This window comes from Apium graveolens, chromosome 11, assembly GCF_009905375.1.
Source record: "Apium graveolens cultivar Ventura chromosome 11, ASM990537v1, whole genome shotgun sequence".
In the NCBI taxonomy this organism is placed as follows: Eukaryota; Viridiplantae; Streptophyta; class Magnoliopsida; order Apiales; family Apiaceae; genus Apium; species Apium graveolens.
Window position 1 is genome coordinate 206,116,191 of NC_133657.1, and position 19,345 is coordinate 206,135,535.

The 19,345-nt window shown below is 32.7% G+C and overlaps 2 protein-coding genes across 7 annotated transcripts; both read right to left on the reverse strand.

Annotated features, from left to right (window-relative positions):
* Window positions 1-490: 490 nt before the first annotated feature.
* Window positions 491-4,239, reverse strand: LOC141697793 (uncharacterized). 2 transcript variants are annotated; one of them, XM_074502339.1, is made up of 8 exons: window positions 4,115-4,143; window positions 3,171-3,282; window positions 2,660-2,734; window positions 2,459-2,498; window positions 2,230-2,325; window positions 1,281-1,477; window positions 1,116-1,199; window positions 491-1,016 (listed from the first exon to the last, which is right to left on the reverse strand). In XM_074502339.1, the coding sequence occupies exons 2-8, from the start codon at window positions 3,275-3,277 to the stop codon at window positions 650-652; spliced, it is 966 nt and encodes a 321-aa protein (XP_074358440.1). In that variant the 5' UTR covers window positions 3,278-3,282; window positions 4,115-4,143; the 3' UTR covers window positions 491-649. The 2 variants fall into 2 exon arrangements, with proteins under 2 accessions (XP_074358440.1, XP_074358439.1); XM_074502338.1 differs by lacking the exon at window positions 2,660-2,734 and having other exon boundaries at window positions 4,115-4,239.
* Window positions 4,240-7,920: 3,681 nt separating this feature from the next.
* On the reverse strand, window positions 7,921-18,405 carry LOC141697825 (fructose-bisphosphate aldolase-lysine N-methyltransferase, chloroplastic). Of its 5 annotated transcripts, none has more exons than XR_012564856.1 (16): window positions 18,277-18,405; window positions 17,943-18,058; window positions 17,217-17,280; window positions 17,010-17,120; window positions 16,840-16,899; window positions 16,082-16,189; window positions 15,720-15,789; window positions 14,892-14,932; window positions 14,706-14,786; window positions 14,462-14,497; window positions 13,285-13,368; window positions 10,911-11,044; window positions 10,286-10,374; window positions 10,020-10,181; window positions 8,843-8,989; window positions 7,921-8,299 (listed from the first exon to the last, which is right to left on the reverse strand). XR_012564856.1 is itself a non-coding variant. In XM_074502374.1 (16 exons), the coding sequence occupies exons 1-15, from the start codon at window positions 18,355-18,357 to the stop codon at window positions 8,849-8,851; spliced, it is 1,359 nt and encodes a 452-aa protein (XP_074358475.1). In that variant the 5' UTR covers window positions 18,358-18,405; the 3' UTR covers window positions 7,921-8,299; window positions 8,843-8,848. The 5 variants fall into 5 exon arrangements, 4 of the variants coding, with proteins under 4 accessions (XP_074358475.1, XP_074358474.1, XP_074358478.1 ...); XM_074502374.1 differs by having other exon boundaries at window positions 10,033-10,181; window positions 10,911-11,038; XM_074502373.1 differs by having other exon boundaries at window positions 10,033-10,181.
* Between the last annotated feature and the right edge of the window lie 940 nt (window positions 18,406-19,345).

The following is a 19,345-nucleotide window of genomic DNA, read 5'->3' on the forward strand; positions in this document are numbered from 1 at the left end:
TTAAGGAATAATGTATAGTACTATTTTTACAAGTAACTGTGCATGCTTGGCTTTTTATTTATTTTTTAAAAAAATAATTCAATAATAAAAGTCATACAGTATCTATATGTATAAGCTGTTGAATCCTTTTTTCTTATCATAAAACAATTTTTTGAAAAGATATACACATTTTGTATCCTTCAATTATCGTTATTTTAAGTAATCGATCATGAATTAATCATCATAAAAACCATTGTCACTGATCCTATAGCATACTACAAGCATGAAAATTAACAATGTCAATAACATAAATACTATTTTATTTGTGCAAAGATTTTAATTTGCTAATTTTACTTTTAATTCACTTTTGTTTTTTCTGGTCACGAAAACAGTGTGCTTTAATTTTATAATTAATTTAAAGTTATTAGGATATTTAAAATCAATTTATAACTATTTCTTAATTACTTAGACAACGTGAGAAATGTGAGTAAGGTTCAGATGGCAGAGCTCGTAAAACAGAGCAAACAATTTTTTAATTGCAAAAATACCTGAATATCTAATCAAAACAGACGATTGCTATTGAGTGCTTAAATTCAAACAAGAATGTTTTGATAATTCAAACAAAAGAGTTTTGACAGAAACTCCAAAGATGCACCAAATACCCTCAGAATCAACCTGAATCGCTGTTCCTTGGGGAAACGCGGTTATCATCCACCGGACTCATATCCTCCCGCGGGCTCAGACTAGGCTTGTGGCCATTTTCTTCTTCAGGACTCCTACGCCTGTGGCTCTGTCTCTCAGCATCATCAATAGGACTCCAGCTCCTTGCCTTGCTCCGCCTACGGTGATCTGACCCATTTCCCTGCTTGCTATTACCGGGGGAAGGAGTGGCTCTACCTCGTGGGCTTCGCTCATCAGGTGATGGACTGTGCTTCCTCCCTTTAGTTGGTGGCGGTGAAGATCTGCGTCGCCTAGGACTCCTTGATCTTCTCTCTGCACGTTCAACGCTACGCTCCTTTGGAGGTGATCTTGAACGGCTGGAGCCATAATAACAATGTCAGGACGATACAGAAGGAAGTTCAGTTGCGAGTAAAAAGTACCAACTACTATATTAATACATATTATGATTAATAAACCTGTAGCTGCGATCCCTGCTGTAACTACGGCTACGACTTCTGCCATGGCCAGGAGAAGGTGTCCGAGAGTAACTTCGTGCCCGTCTAGTACAAAGAGTATTCGCTTAGATTAAGTGCTCGGCACTCAAAAATAAAGTAAATAAAAAAAATATTTGAAGACCATACTTGAGTTTTTTGGGACTGTTCTGACAATTCTTTTCTATATGACCACGGTCCCCACAGCGATAACATTTGTTCTTCCAGTCTCCGGCCTTGCAATCACGAGCCCAGTGACCATCAATTCCGCAATTAAAGCATCGCCCTGACCCAGGAGCAGGCCCTTTCCCAAGGAATTCCCGAGATCCACCTGGCCCACGTGGCGCCTACATTGCATATTAAATACGTTTAGCAAATATTACTGTGTGAATATAATTGCACCATTAAAGAAATGATAATTTGGTAACATCCACAATGAGAATACTTTTATTACACACAAAATAAAGATTCAATAAGATGATGACAAAGGAGAAGTTTTACATACATACAAACAGCACAAATACAACAAAAGCAAACCAAAATTATCACAAAAAAGGAGTGAGAACTGAAGAGCATAGTAAATCTCATACATTGCCAAGTTTCTTCAACAAAAAGGATTATAACAAAGAAAAACATATAAAAAGACAACTACAGAGGCAAAAGGCAATATAATCAATTTTCCTGCCTAGTGGACATCAACACCGAAAGCCTAAAATAGACAAGCCTCATCCAAAATCTTACATAAGATCCAAAATCTAGCACTTAAAAAACAAAAGTGCTATACATTTGCCTACATAGTCTGTTCATTTTCCAATACTGTAAATAAGTCAAGATGATAAATAATAAAGTAAATATTAGTAATAAACAAGCAAGCATAGCTAGATACTGTAATAATGCAGAGACACCAATCACAACAAGAGACTAAAAAGTCAGTGATTATGATCAGTTATCAATTTTCAGAGAACAAACAATATACACTTGTATAAAAAAATATCGGAAAACAAACAAAATACAGTTGTACAAAAAAAACAGCTCACTAGACTAAATTAACCGTAATAACACAACACAATAGAACTAAAGCATATCACGATGAGCTTACCCCCTTTGCAAATTCTACTACAATACGACTCCCATCAACATCTCGACCATTTAAGCTGTATCTTGCATCATCAGCATCTCGAGAATCACTAAATTCCTACAACCATTATGGGAAATAGAAAATTCATCATACTTTCCCTATTAACTGAAAGAAGCTTCCGCCTAGACAGGAAAGAAGAATACATAAAAAAAAGGAAAATAAAAAAGAACAACGATAGGAAATCGCGTACCACAAAGGCGAAGTCACGCTTCATATCCACATCACGTACTCTGCGAATGGTGCCAGAAACAACAAGACCATCATCATAAAAGAACTAAAGAGTTGGTACCTTGCCCCACAAAGATGTACTAAACTCCACTTTGAAATTGTTGCCATTTCCATCAAAAAAATAAGCAATAATATTATAGAAAGAATCTCCAAAGTTCCCTACACACTCATCAAGAATTGCGACCAATTCCACCAGGGGCAACCTCTCACCACAAACCTCCAGGTGAAGCCCGGAAACCTTCATGAAGATCATTCAAGTTAAGTAACTTAGATGAGAGGCGAAACTTTTTGAAAATTTGTTTTCGTAAAAAATTGAGTGTCAATGTCAGGTTTGGATATGTATTGGCAAAGACTTCGTCTTTGAGACTTTGACTACTTCCCCCATAGTAAAACAACCCCGGAATGTGACCACTGGCCACTTTGGGGAAGAATTAATAAATTATTTTAAACCCAAAATATCAGTCAATCGACACGTGTTATAATTAACTTAGTAACCCCAAAAAGTAATTGGCAAACTCATACCGAAAATTCAAGATATCATTCACAATCTTATTTCCAATATAAATTAAAACACTGGAAGAATTATATGTAATATAATACATGGATGCAAACAACAGGAATTTTGTATACATAGTCATTACCACCTTTGTGCATCAGCTCAATTAAAATTTTACCTTCCATATCTGCTAAAAACATCCTCCAAGTCCCGGGATCTTGTCCGTGAAGACAAGTGGCCGACATAGAGACGTGTAGTTCCATGGCGATCATCGTAGCGAGGCATTGTCCCTAAAACAAACATAATACTGATTTAATGCATAACCACAAAAAAAATATACAAATAACCACATTCATAACCTTATAGTTTTCCAGACCAATATAGTTTGCTGGCATTGTTCTTCTAACTACCTCATACATAATTAATATTTATAGGGCATTCCTTTCCATTTAACTAGCATCAGAATAATACTACATTTTTAACAAAAACCGGTTGCTGATAAAGAACAAGCATCTTCAGTGAAACTAATACAGTTATAGTTGACATGCTTTATGAAAAATAAATATCGAAATCTAAATTATACTAAATGACTGCATAACTTATGTTTCATATACACAAGTTCAAGTAAATACTATACAGTAATTAGAGTATAATAAGTCATGAAACTACTTACTTAATCAGGACAAAGTCATAATTTTACGACAGTAATAGCTTGCTAATTAACTAACCAACAGATTTATAGTTGAAATGCTTTCGGAGATACAGATATCGAAAGTTAACTATACTAAATCACTCCGTAACTCAGTTACTATACAAGATAGACACAGGTTGATATAATCATTATACAAACACTCAGCTACGTGGTAAGCTAGAGACGTCAACAATCTAACCTATATTTGAACTGGAGTTAACAGCCAAAAAAAGAGTAAAGTAGCACAGATCAGTGTAATTAATCAAAGTATACAGAGAGTAAGAGTATCAAAAATCACAGATCTAACAGGCTCTTAATTAACAGTATCAAAGCTTTAAAAGGAGATAAACTTGTAAAATAAACATATAGATGGATTTTAACATTAATAAGTGAATAGAAATAGATCCAGTGCGTAAGAACAAGGAATTTACCTGGGAGAGAGAGAGAGAGAGAGAGAGAGAGAGAGAGATGGCCGGGGGAGAAAAACAAAGACTGGATTGGGTTAAAACTCTTCTTACCCGGCGCTGTGTTTATTAGAGAGACCCCGATAATAATCAACGGCCTGGATTAAAGGGAATAAACTAGTTGGGCTTTGGATTTAAAGCTGCTTGGGCTTTAGTATGTGCGATTTGTTTACTTGTTTTTGTTGTTTGTGCTACGCAGTCTCGAAGTTTTTTTTTTTTTTTTTTTTACTAATTTGACTTATAAGTCTCGAAGTTTTTTTATAAGATAATAATGACATCTTATGCTATCGTGTTAATAAATAATTAAAAATATTAGACTCATTTTAGATGAGTGTAAACAATATTGACTGACGAAATATATAACTTAAGCAGGTAAAGCTAAATCACAAAATTAAAATCCAAGCTAAATCATAAAATTGAAACTCATAAATTTTTGACTAATTAAATTGCAGGAAAATTGGTGCCTGAAAAAATGCAGCAAACGCGTAGAGAATAAAAACTACAAATTGCAAAGTTCAAACTGAATAATAGTTTTATTGAATAAAAGTAAAGAACATCAGAGGCACGCCATTTGCAAACAATCTCATATATTATTTTCCTTGTAAAAATATAGTATGACTTATGAAAAAGTCAAGTGATCTGCATGCACCAAGTAAGATAACAACGTCAAATAAAAAATAATTTTTGTTATGTAAATGTAATCATACTATAATTGTTTTTATTTTCTTTGTTGTTGATTTTTCCGTAATTGATATGTACTCAATATCAGCCAAATTAATCACACTTGCCTGCAAATTCAATGAACGGAATTTATTATCAAGAAATGGCTAATAATGACTCAAACCCAGTGGCGAAGCCAGCACCGAAAGCGAGGAGGGGCCAAAAAATTTTCTTCAACAAATTTTAATTTTTATAAAAAATTGATTTCAAGTTTTAAAATAAAGTTGTCATGCAACAAATAATCACATTTTTTTATAGTTGTTCAAGAATATGAATAGTAAGTTATCTAATTGTCACGTTCAGATTGAAAAATGCAAATGTCATATAACCGCTACCGCATAGCAATTATAGAGTCAAAATCAAGGTCAAATAAATTTTAATTTTTATAAAAAATTGATTTCAAGTTTTAAAATAAAGTTGTCATGCAACAAATAATCACATTTTTTTATAGTTGTTCAAGAATATGAATAGTAAGTTATCTAATTGTCACGTTCAAATTGAAAAATGCAAATGTCATATAACCGCTACCGCATAGCAATTATAGAGTCAAAATCAAGGTCAAATAAATTTTAATTTTTATAAAAAATTGATTTCAAGTTTTAAAATAAAGTTGTCATGCAACAAATAATCACATTTTTTTATAGTTGTTCAAGAATATGAATAGTAAGTTATCTAATTGTCACGTTCAAATTGAAAAATGCAAATGTCATATAACCGCTACCGCATAGCAATTATAGAGTCAAAATCAAGGTCAAATAAATTTTAATTTTTATAAAAAATTGATTTCAAGTTTTAAAATAAAGTTGTCATGCAACAAATAATCATATTTTTTTATAGTTGTTCAAGAATATGAATAGTAAGTTATCTAATTGTCACGTTCAAATTGAAAAATGCAAATGTCATATAACCGCTACCGCATAGCAATTATAGAGTCAAAATCAAGGTCAGATAAATTTTGAAATACGGGAACGTACTTAGTTAAACCGACTCTGTTAAAAAAATGAATCATTACACTGAAGATGTAAAAGTACTTATTTATACTATCTATAATAACCGGAATGGGAGTATAATTTGGTTCAACGGTTATTGCCTAATTTTGGTTATTAAAAAAATATATAAATAGTGTTATATATCCGATAAACTATTAATTTATTAAACTACTACACACATAGTCTACTTATCCTACTAAATTACAATAACAATTTATCCTATTATTTAAAAAAATAAAAAATAGTATTATATATCCGCTAAACTACTAAATTGATAAAGTACTAAATATAGTATAATTATCTTACTAAACTACGATCACATGTTATCCCATTATTTTATTATAAATTTATAATTATTATATATTTATATAAAAATTTTAAAATTATAATATGACGGGATAAATAAAAAATTTAAATATTAATTGGAACCCGTGGATCGCCCAAAATTTAAGCTAGTATTATATAGTACTTTAAACAACGTTGAATTATTAATTCTTGTAAAAACATGAGCGTTAATATTTTCCCTACTCTTAATTTTTTTTGCTTTGTACTTCTGAATGAAGCTGGCAATTCGTTCGTTTCGTGTACTTTCGTGCCGTGTACTTTCGTGTTTCGTGTCATGAGTGTCTAACCCAAACCCGAACCGTTAAGGATTCGTTTCGTTTCGTGTTCGTGTACCTTCATTTCGTGTCGTGTTTCGTGTAATTTAAAATTAATAATAAAAATAAAGATAAATAAAATATATATTTAATATTAAGTTTTTACTAGTCGAGTCTTAAGTCAATAAGTCATAAAGACTCAAGTGCAATCTAGTTTTATGAAATTTAAATTTGAATATATTTTGTATCTATACTTTGTAAATATTATATGTAAAATATTATTGTAAGATATATGTATTCATAAAATTTTGATAAATTTATTTAAATATTTATTTATTTCGTGTACTTTCGTTTCGTGTCGTGTACCAGGTGTAAACCCAAAACCGACACTAAATTCATCCGTGTACTTTCGTGTTCGTGTACCAAAAATGTCAAACCAAACCCGTTAATTTCGTGTAGTTTTCGTGTCGTGTTATCGTGTCTTGTACGAACGTTAATTTCGTGTAGTTTTCGTGTCGTGTTATCATGTTTTGTACGAAATTGCCGGCTCTACTTCTGACAATAAGTATTATGGGCTTCTCGTGAATTTCTTTGTATCTAGCATCAGCCATAACAGCCAGATTCCCAGATTGCAACTCCAGGAGAATTCCTACAATATTTAAAATGTGATAAACGAGACATACATAATATACATTTTGAATGACAACTTTAACATATTTCATCATATATGGTTATTAATTTCTTGCAAATTCAACAATGAAATATGTTAGGACACCTTTCATCAGTGATCTGGAATTTCACAATCACTCGGTTTCCATACATTGTTTTGATAGACGATAATTTTTCATAGTTCTCGACAACTTCAATGACATTTAATAACCATACAAAAATAGTTTCAAAGCAGATAATCAATAACAGTTTTTAATATTTTTTAATATTATAATCATACTTAAAAATTGTAACATAACATGTTAAAACTCAGGAAACTCTGGATTAGCTTAAGAATTTGCCAGAGTGAATAGATGTCCCAAATCAACAAACTCCAATTTGTGTATTGAAATCATGGAATCATCTTCTTTCAACTTCTCAACATATGTTGCGTGTGAAAAATTTATCAGAATAGTTGACGAGACAGATCTCAAAGAACCGGGTGCATTTTTCATATAAAAGTTGGAAATTATATCAATTCCTCCCTCAAACACTTTAACTTTCTTCGATAGAGTATTTCAATTTTTCCGCATATATGAAAGTTTGATTCCTCCCTCAAACACTTTAACTGTCTTCGATAGATTATTTCAATTTTTCCGCATAAATGAAAGTTTGAACGTGAGTATCATGTCATTGAAATTACATAAAAATGTGTGTAAATAAAATAGCAAATTAACACAACAGTTTTATGGGAATTAAATGTGTACCGGATGCTAATATTATATTACGATGGGTGATTGTGATATACTATTAGAAAAGAGAAGAAAATTAAGGATTGTAATTAACTTATTTTCTCGTCGAGAAGGATAAGATTGTATCATTTCATTACATCAGTTTCATTGTTATTTGATATACAAAAGTCCAGCACAAAGAGTTGAACATATGGAGTCATAACAGTATTTGCTTTGCTCCCCAATCCCATAAAACCTCTTATTCATATTCTAAATCGACAATTCTAATTTCTGAGAGCACCTCTATCCCTCTACTACAATCTTAACAAGAAGTCCAGTTTGTTTGGCTGCAGTAAGTGAGCCCCCAATCATTTCCTCGTGAACTAGAATCCACTCACATAGTTCAAGTATTCAACATCAAACTCAAGCAATATCACGCTTCACCCGCATCACTTTTTAGCCTGCCTGCACATCAACACAATACAGTTCTTGATCTTTCGTATAGATCCACATACGTAATACGAAACATTGTATAAGAGAGACTGCAACAAAAAATTGACTTTACCGGTAAATGTCCAAAAAATTTTAATGTCATTTTTTTGTTCTTTTCCTAATTACATTCCTAAATGTCTAAACCAGAGCTCAAATTTCATAGAAATTTTGCACACATCCTTTTTCTCTTTGCATCCTACCTTTGTTTTCAACATTCCATTCTTCGTCACCAAACACAACATTTGAGGTTTGAGGTTGAACCATACAAATATATATTTAGATATTTTAAATGAAATACAATACACATCTCCCCTACCAATACTCGCAACTTCGAAGACCTACTGTTCTACATACAAAATAACAAAAATTAAAATAAGTGTATGGAGGGGGGCACCCCTGGGGACCGCTATCCATACCCATATTAGAGAAAAGCAGATGCATACACAGATACTTTATCTTATTCTGTGAACTACAACAGATCCTATTCTTTACTCAAAGTTTTGTTGCTTCTCTTACCATCTGTTATAAGGTATCACAGTAGTTCTTCAGCCATGCACCAGCAGATTTAAGAACCCGCAGCTCACCATTAAGAAGATCTTGAGCTAGTTTCCTTCTTAGGGAGACTTTGTTAGACATACGCAGAGAACTGCGAATTGCAAGTGCCTGTTTGTAGCATATTATGCCATGAAAAAGGTAAATTAGTAACCAGTAGAAACAATTAAAAAGTAACAACTCCATGCAAAAACGTTTTTAGTAGTTGGGAAACTCAATAGAGGAAGGACTTGGTAGTGCAACTACACAGAATCTTATCATTATTTTATCAGTTATTTGGTCTTAAAGCAGAGCAGAAGAAAGAATACTATCAGGGCCGGGGCAAATAAATGGGAGGCCCCTGTGCGAAATTTAAAAAATGAACAATAATTTATATTTCAATATAAATGTAAAATGAGAAAAATTTCGAGAAAAATGAACTATCAAAATATATTGTGTATAAAAAATATATTCCAAAAAAATCACTTAAAAGAAGAGGAAAAAATCGGGCCCCTGTGTGAAATTTTAAAAGTGGGCCTTGATTTAAATTTCAATAAAAATGTAAAATGAGATAATTCCGACAAAAAAATGAACTATCAATATACATTGTAAATAAGAAATATATTCCAAAAAATTCATTTAAAAAAAGATACTCTCCTCGCATATTTTGTAAGAATGTCGTCTAAAACACTTTCAATGTTCATTTCATTCGAAAATTTACTTTCAATTGCCATCGAAACAAATCCATTTAGCCTTTTTTCCACATAGTCGTACGTAAATACGTATACAACGTTAAAATTTAGGGGCCCTATATATTTTCGGGGGCCCTGTGCGGTGGCTCACCCCGCACTTCCAGCGCCCTATATTAAGGTTGGAAATGTTTGAAAATTTGGCATCAAGCTATAATATATAGTCACAAGTTGCAAGATGAGACATGTAACTAGATATAAGTGGAAAAACCAGCACCGCTGATCCAGTTGATATATGCACAACACATATAATATTGCCCCATTTTTCGGGTTTTGTAAAGAATAATAACACTTTAAAATTTAGGTATTTATGCAAGGTTTTATATATATATATATATATATATTGAATGAAGTTTATATGTATATTCTCTGACGTTATTTATGAAGGAACTTTCTACTTGAGAGATCCAGACCTGAAGATTCTACCTTCATTGCAGCATCATATCTTTCAATTAACTGATTAAGTCTTGAAAGCAAGAACTGATGAGCTTGTAATTCTACTTTCTTGTTTTGTAAGGGTTGACGAGCCAGCCGACCGTCTATTTTAGCAGCTTCCATGGCCAAATCACCCAGTTCTGAATAGCAGAACTAATCAACTAACGATTTGAATAACAGCTATAACATATGCATTCAGCAAAACAATGTATTAAGACTACGGACAGTAAATAAAATTTTAGACCTTGTGAAGAAGTAGAACATATAACACGAGCAAATGCACGAAGTGACTGAGGGATCCCTCTCCCTTTCCTGCTACCGGACTTTACATGTCTGCATCATCAGTTCAGACTTCAGACATTACCCGGATTAATCAACCAACATGCTGCTTAATAAGGCATTGACGCGGGGGGGGGGGACCAGAGCAATAATAGGAACTAATAAATTACTTAGGGATCAGCCTTATTAAATATAAAGCATTATACTCTGACATATAAAACAAAAAAAAAACACATTAAATGGACTTGGATCCCTACACCTCATCTAAATTAATCTATAAGTTAGCGGTTTATATAATTCTCCAATTATTTTTCCTCGATGACAGTAATTAAAGGATGTTGCTTTTGCATATGATGTTTATGCAAACTAATTTCATCTAACACCAGAAGAAGGAAGAGTGACCCATATTGCTTTGCTCCATTTATTCAAGACATCTCCGTATAGATAAGCAAGCATTATATTTCTGGTTCCCTATATCAGTCAATGTTTAGGTGAGTGGACCTATCTCATCTTAAGATAGAATGCAATATTAGATCTCATGCAAAAAAAATATTAAATTGAAGAGATCAATTTGTTAAAGAGGCACCAACTTGATTACAAATGAATTCCCACAAGAGCTGAAGGCATTATCATCTTCAAGGACTGGCGTACAATGTCGGCACAGTAAATCCATCTTCATTGTACGTAGGGGGTCATGATGAGGAATATCTAACTCGATCTGAACCTGGAAGAAGCTAGTGTCATTTGCATCGAATGAATACATAAAATTGGTGAATAAGGCGACAAGGTAGCCATGAAGTGTTCAATGAGTAAAAGGTGTTTGGCTTGTGTTGGAGGTTTAAGTACACATTTATATTTTCGAATTTCAAATGCACCATGCAAAAGAAGCTTATTTTGATCTTAAATGCTGGAAACTTAGCATCCAAACACACCACTTAAGATACTGAATTAAACATATAAACATGTAATATGAAGTCCAATAAATAATCTAAAGTGAGTAATTTAATAGCGCCTAACATGAAATATATTGAGAATTACAGAAAATTAAGTCACTGAGAGTCTACTTTCCAGAGAGGACTGCAGGAACACTGATTTCTACTAAAACTAAACTTCTTTTGGTTATTTCGCTCAGTCAGAATCATAAGTTAGTCGCCTATTTGGTATCTGCTGTCTGTTGATGTTTCCATGTTTCTGCCAGTTATTGTTTTCATATGTTCGTGCTAGTGTAAACATAAACTACAGAAGATAACTTAAGAATACTGTGAGGTACCGTACAATCAATACATTTTGATAAAAATGTAACGATCCTTGGAACACATCCGTATTAGTATATCCGATGCTACAAAAATCGGAGATTATAGCATCTAAATCTCCTCGCACTTCCAATCATAAAGTGGAGGTTTCTTACTTCTCTTCAAACAGAAATAGTTACAAATTAACACTGCTGACCGAATAATAATGAAGTAGGATCCTAAACCAATATTCGGAACCCGCTCACCGAAGAAAACCTTTCCTACAGTAAATATTAGATTTATTTATTCTTTGGCCAAGGAGGTTACTTCAGAAACAGTGATACTAACACTGGATAACTAAGACTACTAATGTTAGACTTTCCATACGTCATGTAAGAAGCAAAGTGAATCGTGAATTATAAAAGTTTAGTTAATCTATATAGATTGGCAGTTTTAAGTAGGCTATACCGAGGTCAACTATCATAGCGACTAGTGAGCATAGTGACTGACCTCTAAAAATACCACCAAATTATTATCATTAAAGAAACAATGTCTAACAGATAACACCTATAGGCCATTTCAATAATAACATGAATAAATTGGAAGAAAAATTCAGATTTGGGAAGAAAAGAAGACGAATACAAAAGCTCGTATCTTCTCAAGCATGGGATTCCAGAGTGAGGATGAATGTCAAATTAAGGAAGAAGGGAAAAATATAAGAAAATCACCAAGGAATTATTGAGCTTCTGCCCTTGACCATAAGAGGTATGAGAGCACAAGACACCAATTTATCTCTTAAATTAGCAGTGTTTACTGGTTAGCGTCTCGACAGCCGTGCAAGTTTTGCAGTAAATAATTTTCACGATTATTATTTCGTTTCTCAAGGGCTCTTTTCACAATGGCTTCACGTAAATTTGCATAGGCATCTTTCATAATGTGAAGTTATTCAGTTCACATGCAGCTATATGCTGTACCTTTCTCTGTAAAATGAAGCCACGTCGCAACTCTAAATGTTAAGCACACTTGTTATGAAATGTAATTTGGTGGTCTGTTTTTGGTAAATGTAGATTCAACATACGAAGAGTTTTTCAAAGGTCGGGTTATTATTGAATTTTACTGCACTGATTTGTATTTCGCATTTATTTAGTGAATATACCTAGTTTCCTTACCCACACCTTTCAAAATCTAAGGCGTTTGGACCACAGTGAATCAAAGATGTCACGATTTCACACATTCTGCTTAGGGACTCGGGGGAATGATGTAAACCAATTTTTTAAATAGTTAGTAGTTTGGGATATTTGAGGTCAAAGAATCCTAAATCCTAATTATAAGTGATCAAGCATGCTTATTGTATATATCCCTAGCTTGTAGTCTAGCGGATTCCCCTCTACTCTTGGCAACAAGAGGTCAAGAGTATTTAAAATGGTCCATGATAAAATGCGCCAGGGTTCAATTTCTGTAATTATTATAAAAGAATGTTTATAGGTCTTCTACCACATAACTGTCCTTTACTAATTTTTAGTATTATTAACGAATTGGACGGTTGATAATTAATAAGAGTAGAACTGTCTCGTCAAAGTTTGGAAGTACCCATGGAGTACAAAGATTGTAAACTAGAAACTGCATCAGTTGAAACAAAATTTAAACAAGATTATTTATACACTGAATATTTGAAGGCACCTAATTCATCATCGTATGCCTTCAGAGACTTAACCAGAAAGCGGTCACTGACCTGGTCATACACATTGGTAGCAAGTGTGAAACCAAAATCTAACAGGAGGGTTTGGTTGGAATATTTTCCGTATCTGATCATAACCTGTGCAAAAGCTATGTGTGAGTTTTGAAACTTGTGTATTGGTCCAGTATAAATAATTTCATAACATTCATACAGGATGTTCAAGACGAGAAAATATAACATCAGAAGCAACTATGCACATATTTCCTGATAGCTAAATAGTTTATTCAGATGTGCTCGTTTACTTATTCCGTCCAGATAGTCTTGAAGGACTAAACTTTTACACGGATGCTGTGTGCAACAGCAGGTGACACTGAAACCTCTTGAACACTTTTAGACACAGATCTCAGTTCTGATTTTCACTAAGAATGGCAAGTAAAAAGTATTACATAAATTAATGCATCTGGAACTTCTTTAACAATCTCTAAGATTTGTCATTTGTTCAAGAAAGCCTGTAATATAAGTTAACTTTTAATTGCAGAAGTGTAAGCCTCCGCCAAAGAAACAATACTTAACTCACACATAAAGTGGTAAAAAAGAAAAGGGGAAGAAGATTTCTATATATACACCGGAAAATATATTAAAAACCAAAGTAGTAAGCTAGTAGCATACAATTAATAGCCGTGGGTGTCATTTGTTTACAAGGGAACCAATCAGAATATGCACGCTTAATGATTTATGCATTAAGATTGGTCTGAATTTATAGGCTGAATGAAACAACTACCATAATTAAGTCCAAATCACCTAAATGGTTCACCAAATTTTTTTGGCTGAATTGGTCCAAAAGTCTTGCTTATTTTAATTAACATCATTCAGATTTAACAAATGACTTAAATTCTATTCACAAACAAATGACGTACAAGTTAGACGTAGAAACCAATTTAGCCTTGCAGATTAGGTAAAACGTTTGGTTTGTAGGGGAGCACCACGATATGGTAATCTTTAGAAGAGAAAAGAGAACAGACAAAACTCTTGGCAGAGCATGCAAATGCATCTGTTGAAGCTGTCAATTGTAAAAGAAGGAACTAGGTTATCGTACAGGAGGAAACTTAAGTGGTCATATGGCTAGCGGACGTTCAATGTGACCTCGAACTTCCTAAAATCGTTACAACTCCTAATAATAGTTCTGTACTATATTCTTTAATTCATATCCTGACAAATTTCGACACTTTACCTGATCACCAGGAGCATAGTTACGATCTGCAATGACCTGCAATAATGATAGGATATCAGTACTACAGCAATAAGGAAAGAACCAGAAAAAGTTACAAAACATAAAATCAGAGATGAAAAATTTACTATTGATAATTCCCAACCAAAGGGATGGCTCATAAACATAGCCTCATATAATACAGGTTGAGAGACATCTCAATAAGCTTAACAGTGCAACAGGGAGTCAGAGAGACGGAGAATGAGACCTCAGAGAGTTGTTTGGCTTCATCACATAATACATCCGCCTCAGAAATGCCATCATGATTTAAAAAATCTGCAAACGGAATCTGCATAAAAAAACTATTGTAAGATCCATGTAAAGAAGGGAAATATTAAGCCACTGTATACGTTACATATTCAATGCAACCACTAATAAACTTATAATTATATACCATGGATACACCCTTCGTACTGGTCCATGCTCGAGAAGAAACTGAAATTTTGACAATAAAACAGTAATATTAGTTAAAATCTCTACATTGGTTTACTACCAAGAAAACCAAAATATATTAAAGTTCAACTTAATCACAATCTATCCTTGTCTCTGAACCAGTCTCTGAAACGTGTACCCCCATTAAATAAATTAAATTGTCAGTTTCCATCCCTGGCATATATCCATACAACTATACGAAGTGAATACAATACTTTGATTTTTTGTTGGGTGAACTGGAGTACTATTTTAGCCAGGAAGCAAGATGCTGGTGTACAGTTTCTTCCCAGGATGATGTTAGTTTTACAATCAGGAAACAAATTATTATTAACAATACATAATACCCCAGCTCCATCAACAATATTACATATAACCCAAAAAGTAATCCAAAACCTGCATCTTGATTTTTGACCCTTTAATCTCAATTTAAGATACAATCATGGTCAAGATTATAAAAAGGCACCAAACACTAAATTTAAGAGAAACTTTGGATGAGTCAACAGATAATTATAAGGCAAGTTTTAACAATAAATCCCGAAATTAAAGTATAATTCTAATCACATCTAAACAAATGGTAATTGGTCTGCTTAGCACTTTCTGTAAACTCAGGGGAAAAAATGATGAAGTTTACACATGTTAGGATAAGAGGATCAGTTAAAAACAGGCTTAAAACATAACAACAAAACAAGACCTGTGAAATAACTGTGCAGTTCAAATTTGGACTTAAATTCAGGTTAGCATTCCAAAAAGAAGACAAAATTCGTAAATAGCTTTGTAATAAAAATTATACCTAAACCGTATGCATGCTTGAACTCCTTTAGCGTGACTTCTTGAACAAGCGAAGGAAAGTGCTGAAGAGCCTGGAATCAAGAAGCTCCAAGAATTGTAACTGACCACACAACATAAATTAATAAATAATAGCTTATAAAGCATCATACATTTTTTTTGCTTTTGATATCAAACTTTAAGGTTAAAAACTGGCTAGAAGTTTAAACTGTCACAAAGGTATCCAAATCCGACAAATTATCATGTTAACACTTCCGATTATCCGCATTATAGAAAATGCGGGCAGAAAATGCATACCAAAAATATCCCGAAAGAGGTGGCAGAAACCAGAAAACCTAATTGGCCATAGAAAAAAAAATTACTCACAGGTTTTATCGCCAAAAAGTCTTCTTCAATCTGAGTTTTTTGTTTGATTGTTTCTTGATATAAAGAGCTTTCCTCAATCATCTCTAGGTCATCATTACTCCAAAATATCTGTAGATTTCCAGAGATACACATGTAAGCATCCGTGGATCCTTGGGTCCAACAACAACAAAAAATAACAAAGTTATAAGTTAATCAATATAAATTGAAGAGTCGTAGATCTCCTACAATAACTCCAGGAATACATCTTCAACAGTATAATGATAAAACTGCATGGAAGAATTGTAAAAACAAGTTTGATGACATTGGAAGAACTACCTACATGTTATAACTACTCAACAGATAGGTGCATGATCCATATCTATCTAGAAAATAATAATGTATAATCCGTGTCTCCGTCTCCGTCCATACAAAATGAACTGGTTAGTTAGTATGCACAACTAGATGTGCAAAGAAATATCTCATACATGATTTTTTTAATGACTCATTTTTAGAGAAAATAATGAATTTCAAATATTTATTCAAACAAAACAACGAAGTTCAAATACCTTTTTTGCATGCTTCGTTTAGTGCACCCGCCAATTATTTTGGGTCGGAGAGAGTAAATAGGATTAACTGAAACTACAATGATTTCCTTAAAAAGATAAAATAAAATAAGACTTAAATATTTCTACAAACTACAACATCATTAAGTTATTTTATCAGCTATTAGAATGGTAACCAAAATTTCAAAAATGAACACAGCACAGTAAAACCTTTACCGTGCTATTCAAATTCCCCAACCGCGGAAGACGGCTAATATAAGGGGCCCATTCAGAGTCCTGCATCAAAAAATGTATATCACAAAACGAAATGACTTTTTAGTTTGAGTACCATCACAACATCAGTAACATGAAAGTTTAATTACACAAAGCGCGTGCAGAGTAAGCACCTGGCCCAATTTCTGCTCAACAAGAATGACAATAGCAAGCTTTGCATTATCGCTAACTTCGTTTCCTAACACTAATTTGATCTGTGGTGGTAGATTATCAGGTGACAGTTGCTGCATGATTCAACAATTTTGTATACACGGTTTTATTAAAAATTTAGCTATGACACTGCCCTTTAAAAATTGAATATAGAAGGGGTTATTACAAACCACACTGCAAGGAACTTTGAGTATGGAATCCCCCGTGTATATGCACTTGGAAGCAAACAAATACCTGTATTTAAATCAACATACATATGAAGGCACTTTATTATTTCGTACATGATAATATAATAAATCTGCATTAGTTCAACACCAGAAAGCATAACCCATTAGCTGTTCCAAAATCGAAATGAGTACAAAACATCAGTAGACTCCAAAAGAACCACTTGACTGATAAGCATAACGTGATTGGTGAAGGAAGGAGACAGGATAAAGTATAAGTCCTTATCCAGTCAAAAGGATTAACGATACAAAGTAAAAAAGTTACGGAAACTAAGTTTAAACTACTACATGAATTATAAGATATATTCACTGTGTTACGCACCCTTTCTCCATAGTAAGTAGTAGTACGTAGTACAGCATAAGTTAACAAATAAAACTCAAAAACAAGGCAAGCTAAGTTGCTAACAAACGCGAGATTAATAATAATAAATATGATGATAAATCTAGTTTTCCGCCATTCAACAAAGCATAAATCAACATTTTTCAGTTATATCCATATTGGCAAACTGGAATGAATTCTCAGTCTTACTCGAAACTATACCTTGTAATTAATTATAGATAGATATACAAAAATCTTATGAACCTCATATTTGTTGTACACTACCAAAGTTTTAAAATGAAAGCTAAAATGTATGTGGCAAGTAGAAACTAGCAAGAATGTTTGGATTTGACCTTCCGTAAGTAGACGAGTTTCCAATGGACAGAAAAGACGAAATGTGAGCTCCAGATTTTCGTCTGAGCCAAGGTAAGAAATCGAGACAATCCTCATCATATACACAAACAGTTTTCTACATACAACAAAAATTAAAACACTGTAAATGTCTTATTCTAATCTACAGCAGCACGATGTTACAAAAAAACAAGTACAATTAAAACTCAATAATGAGATTCGGAAAATTGTATTCATTCATCGAAATCAAAAATACACCAAGAAAGTTCAATTAGAGAGGGTTGTACTAAAAATGAAATGTGCAAAAACAGAAAATGAATACGGAGAAAAGATAACCTTGACCGAACAAGTAGAGAATTTAAGGTTGGTGGCGCAGAACAACCTGGCGCGGTTGTAATTTGAACACCGACTTATCATTGATTGCCTCACTACCTTCTCCTCCTTCAGGCTTCAATTGCATTATCATGGAATTATCATAAATAATTTGTTAGATGTATTTATCAAATATTATTCCTATTGTCGTTATTATTATTATTATTATTGACAAATATTACTAATTTTTTAATCAACTAAAATATTCTAAATTATATGTAAGATTTGATGATAACAAGTATTTACATTTAAAAAATATTTTATTTTATTACCGGTTAATGGATTTAAGTCTCTTCAAAAGATTTACTGATGTATGAACTTTTATTTTAGGTCAAAACTCTCGAATCATAATTCGAATTTTGTGTTTATGTATTTCAAAATTTATAAAATTTGAAATGTTCATGTCATCGATTTCACTACTATACTCATCAATAACATTAATTTTTTCCAAAAAATAAAACATCAATGTTCATAAATAACATTATTTTTTTAAAAAAAAAATTACATGACGAGAAGGATGACGACCTTAAATGTCCATGAAATAAATGGCACAAATTGCCCATATCCATAAATAAATACCTTAAATACCAATCATACACGCATACACATTTTAAAAATGCGCATCAGCAGATACACAAGTAAAACATGTTGTCTTTCCCTTAATTTACGAGAAAAGGCAGAAATAAATAAATAAATATTAGGGATACACATCTTTAGAATGCATATTCTTTGTTAATTTTGAAAAAAATAACACTATATACACATTTTTGAAATATGTATCATGGGATACGTATTTACAAATGCGTGTCTTTTGTAAATTCGGACACTCCTTATCTAAATGCGTATCTCGTCGGTATTTTAGGTTGTGTACTATAGATCTGGGTATTTTGAGCCATTCATGGTGAAATGTAGCTATTTTTGACATTTTTACTTGTGTAAACACCTTCCTATTGTATTCATAGTTGTTTATTTATATTCTCAATTTTTTATAATATATAACAAGTTTAAGAAATTTAAATCTAACGAGATTTGT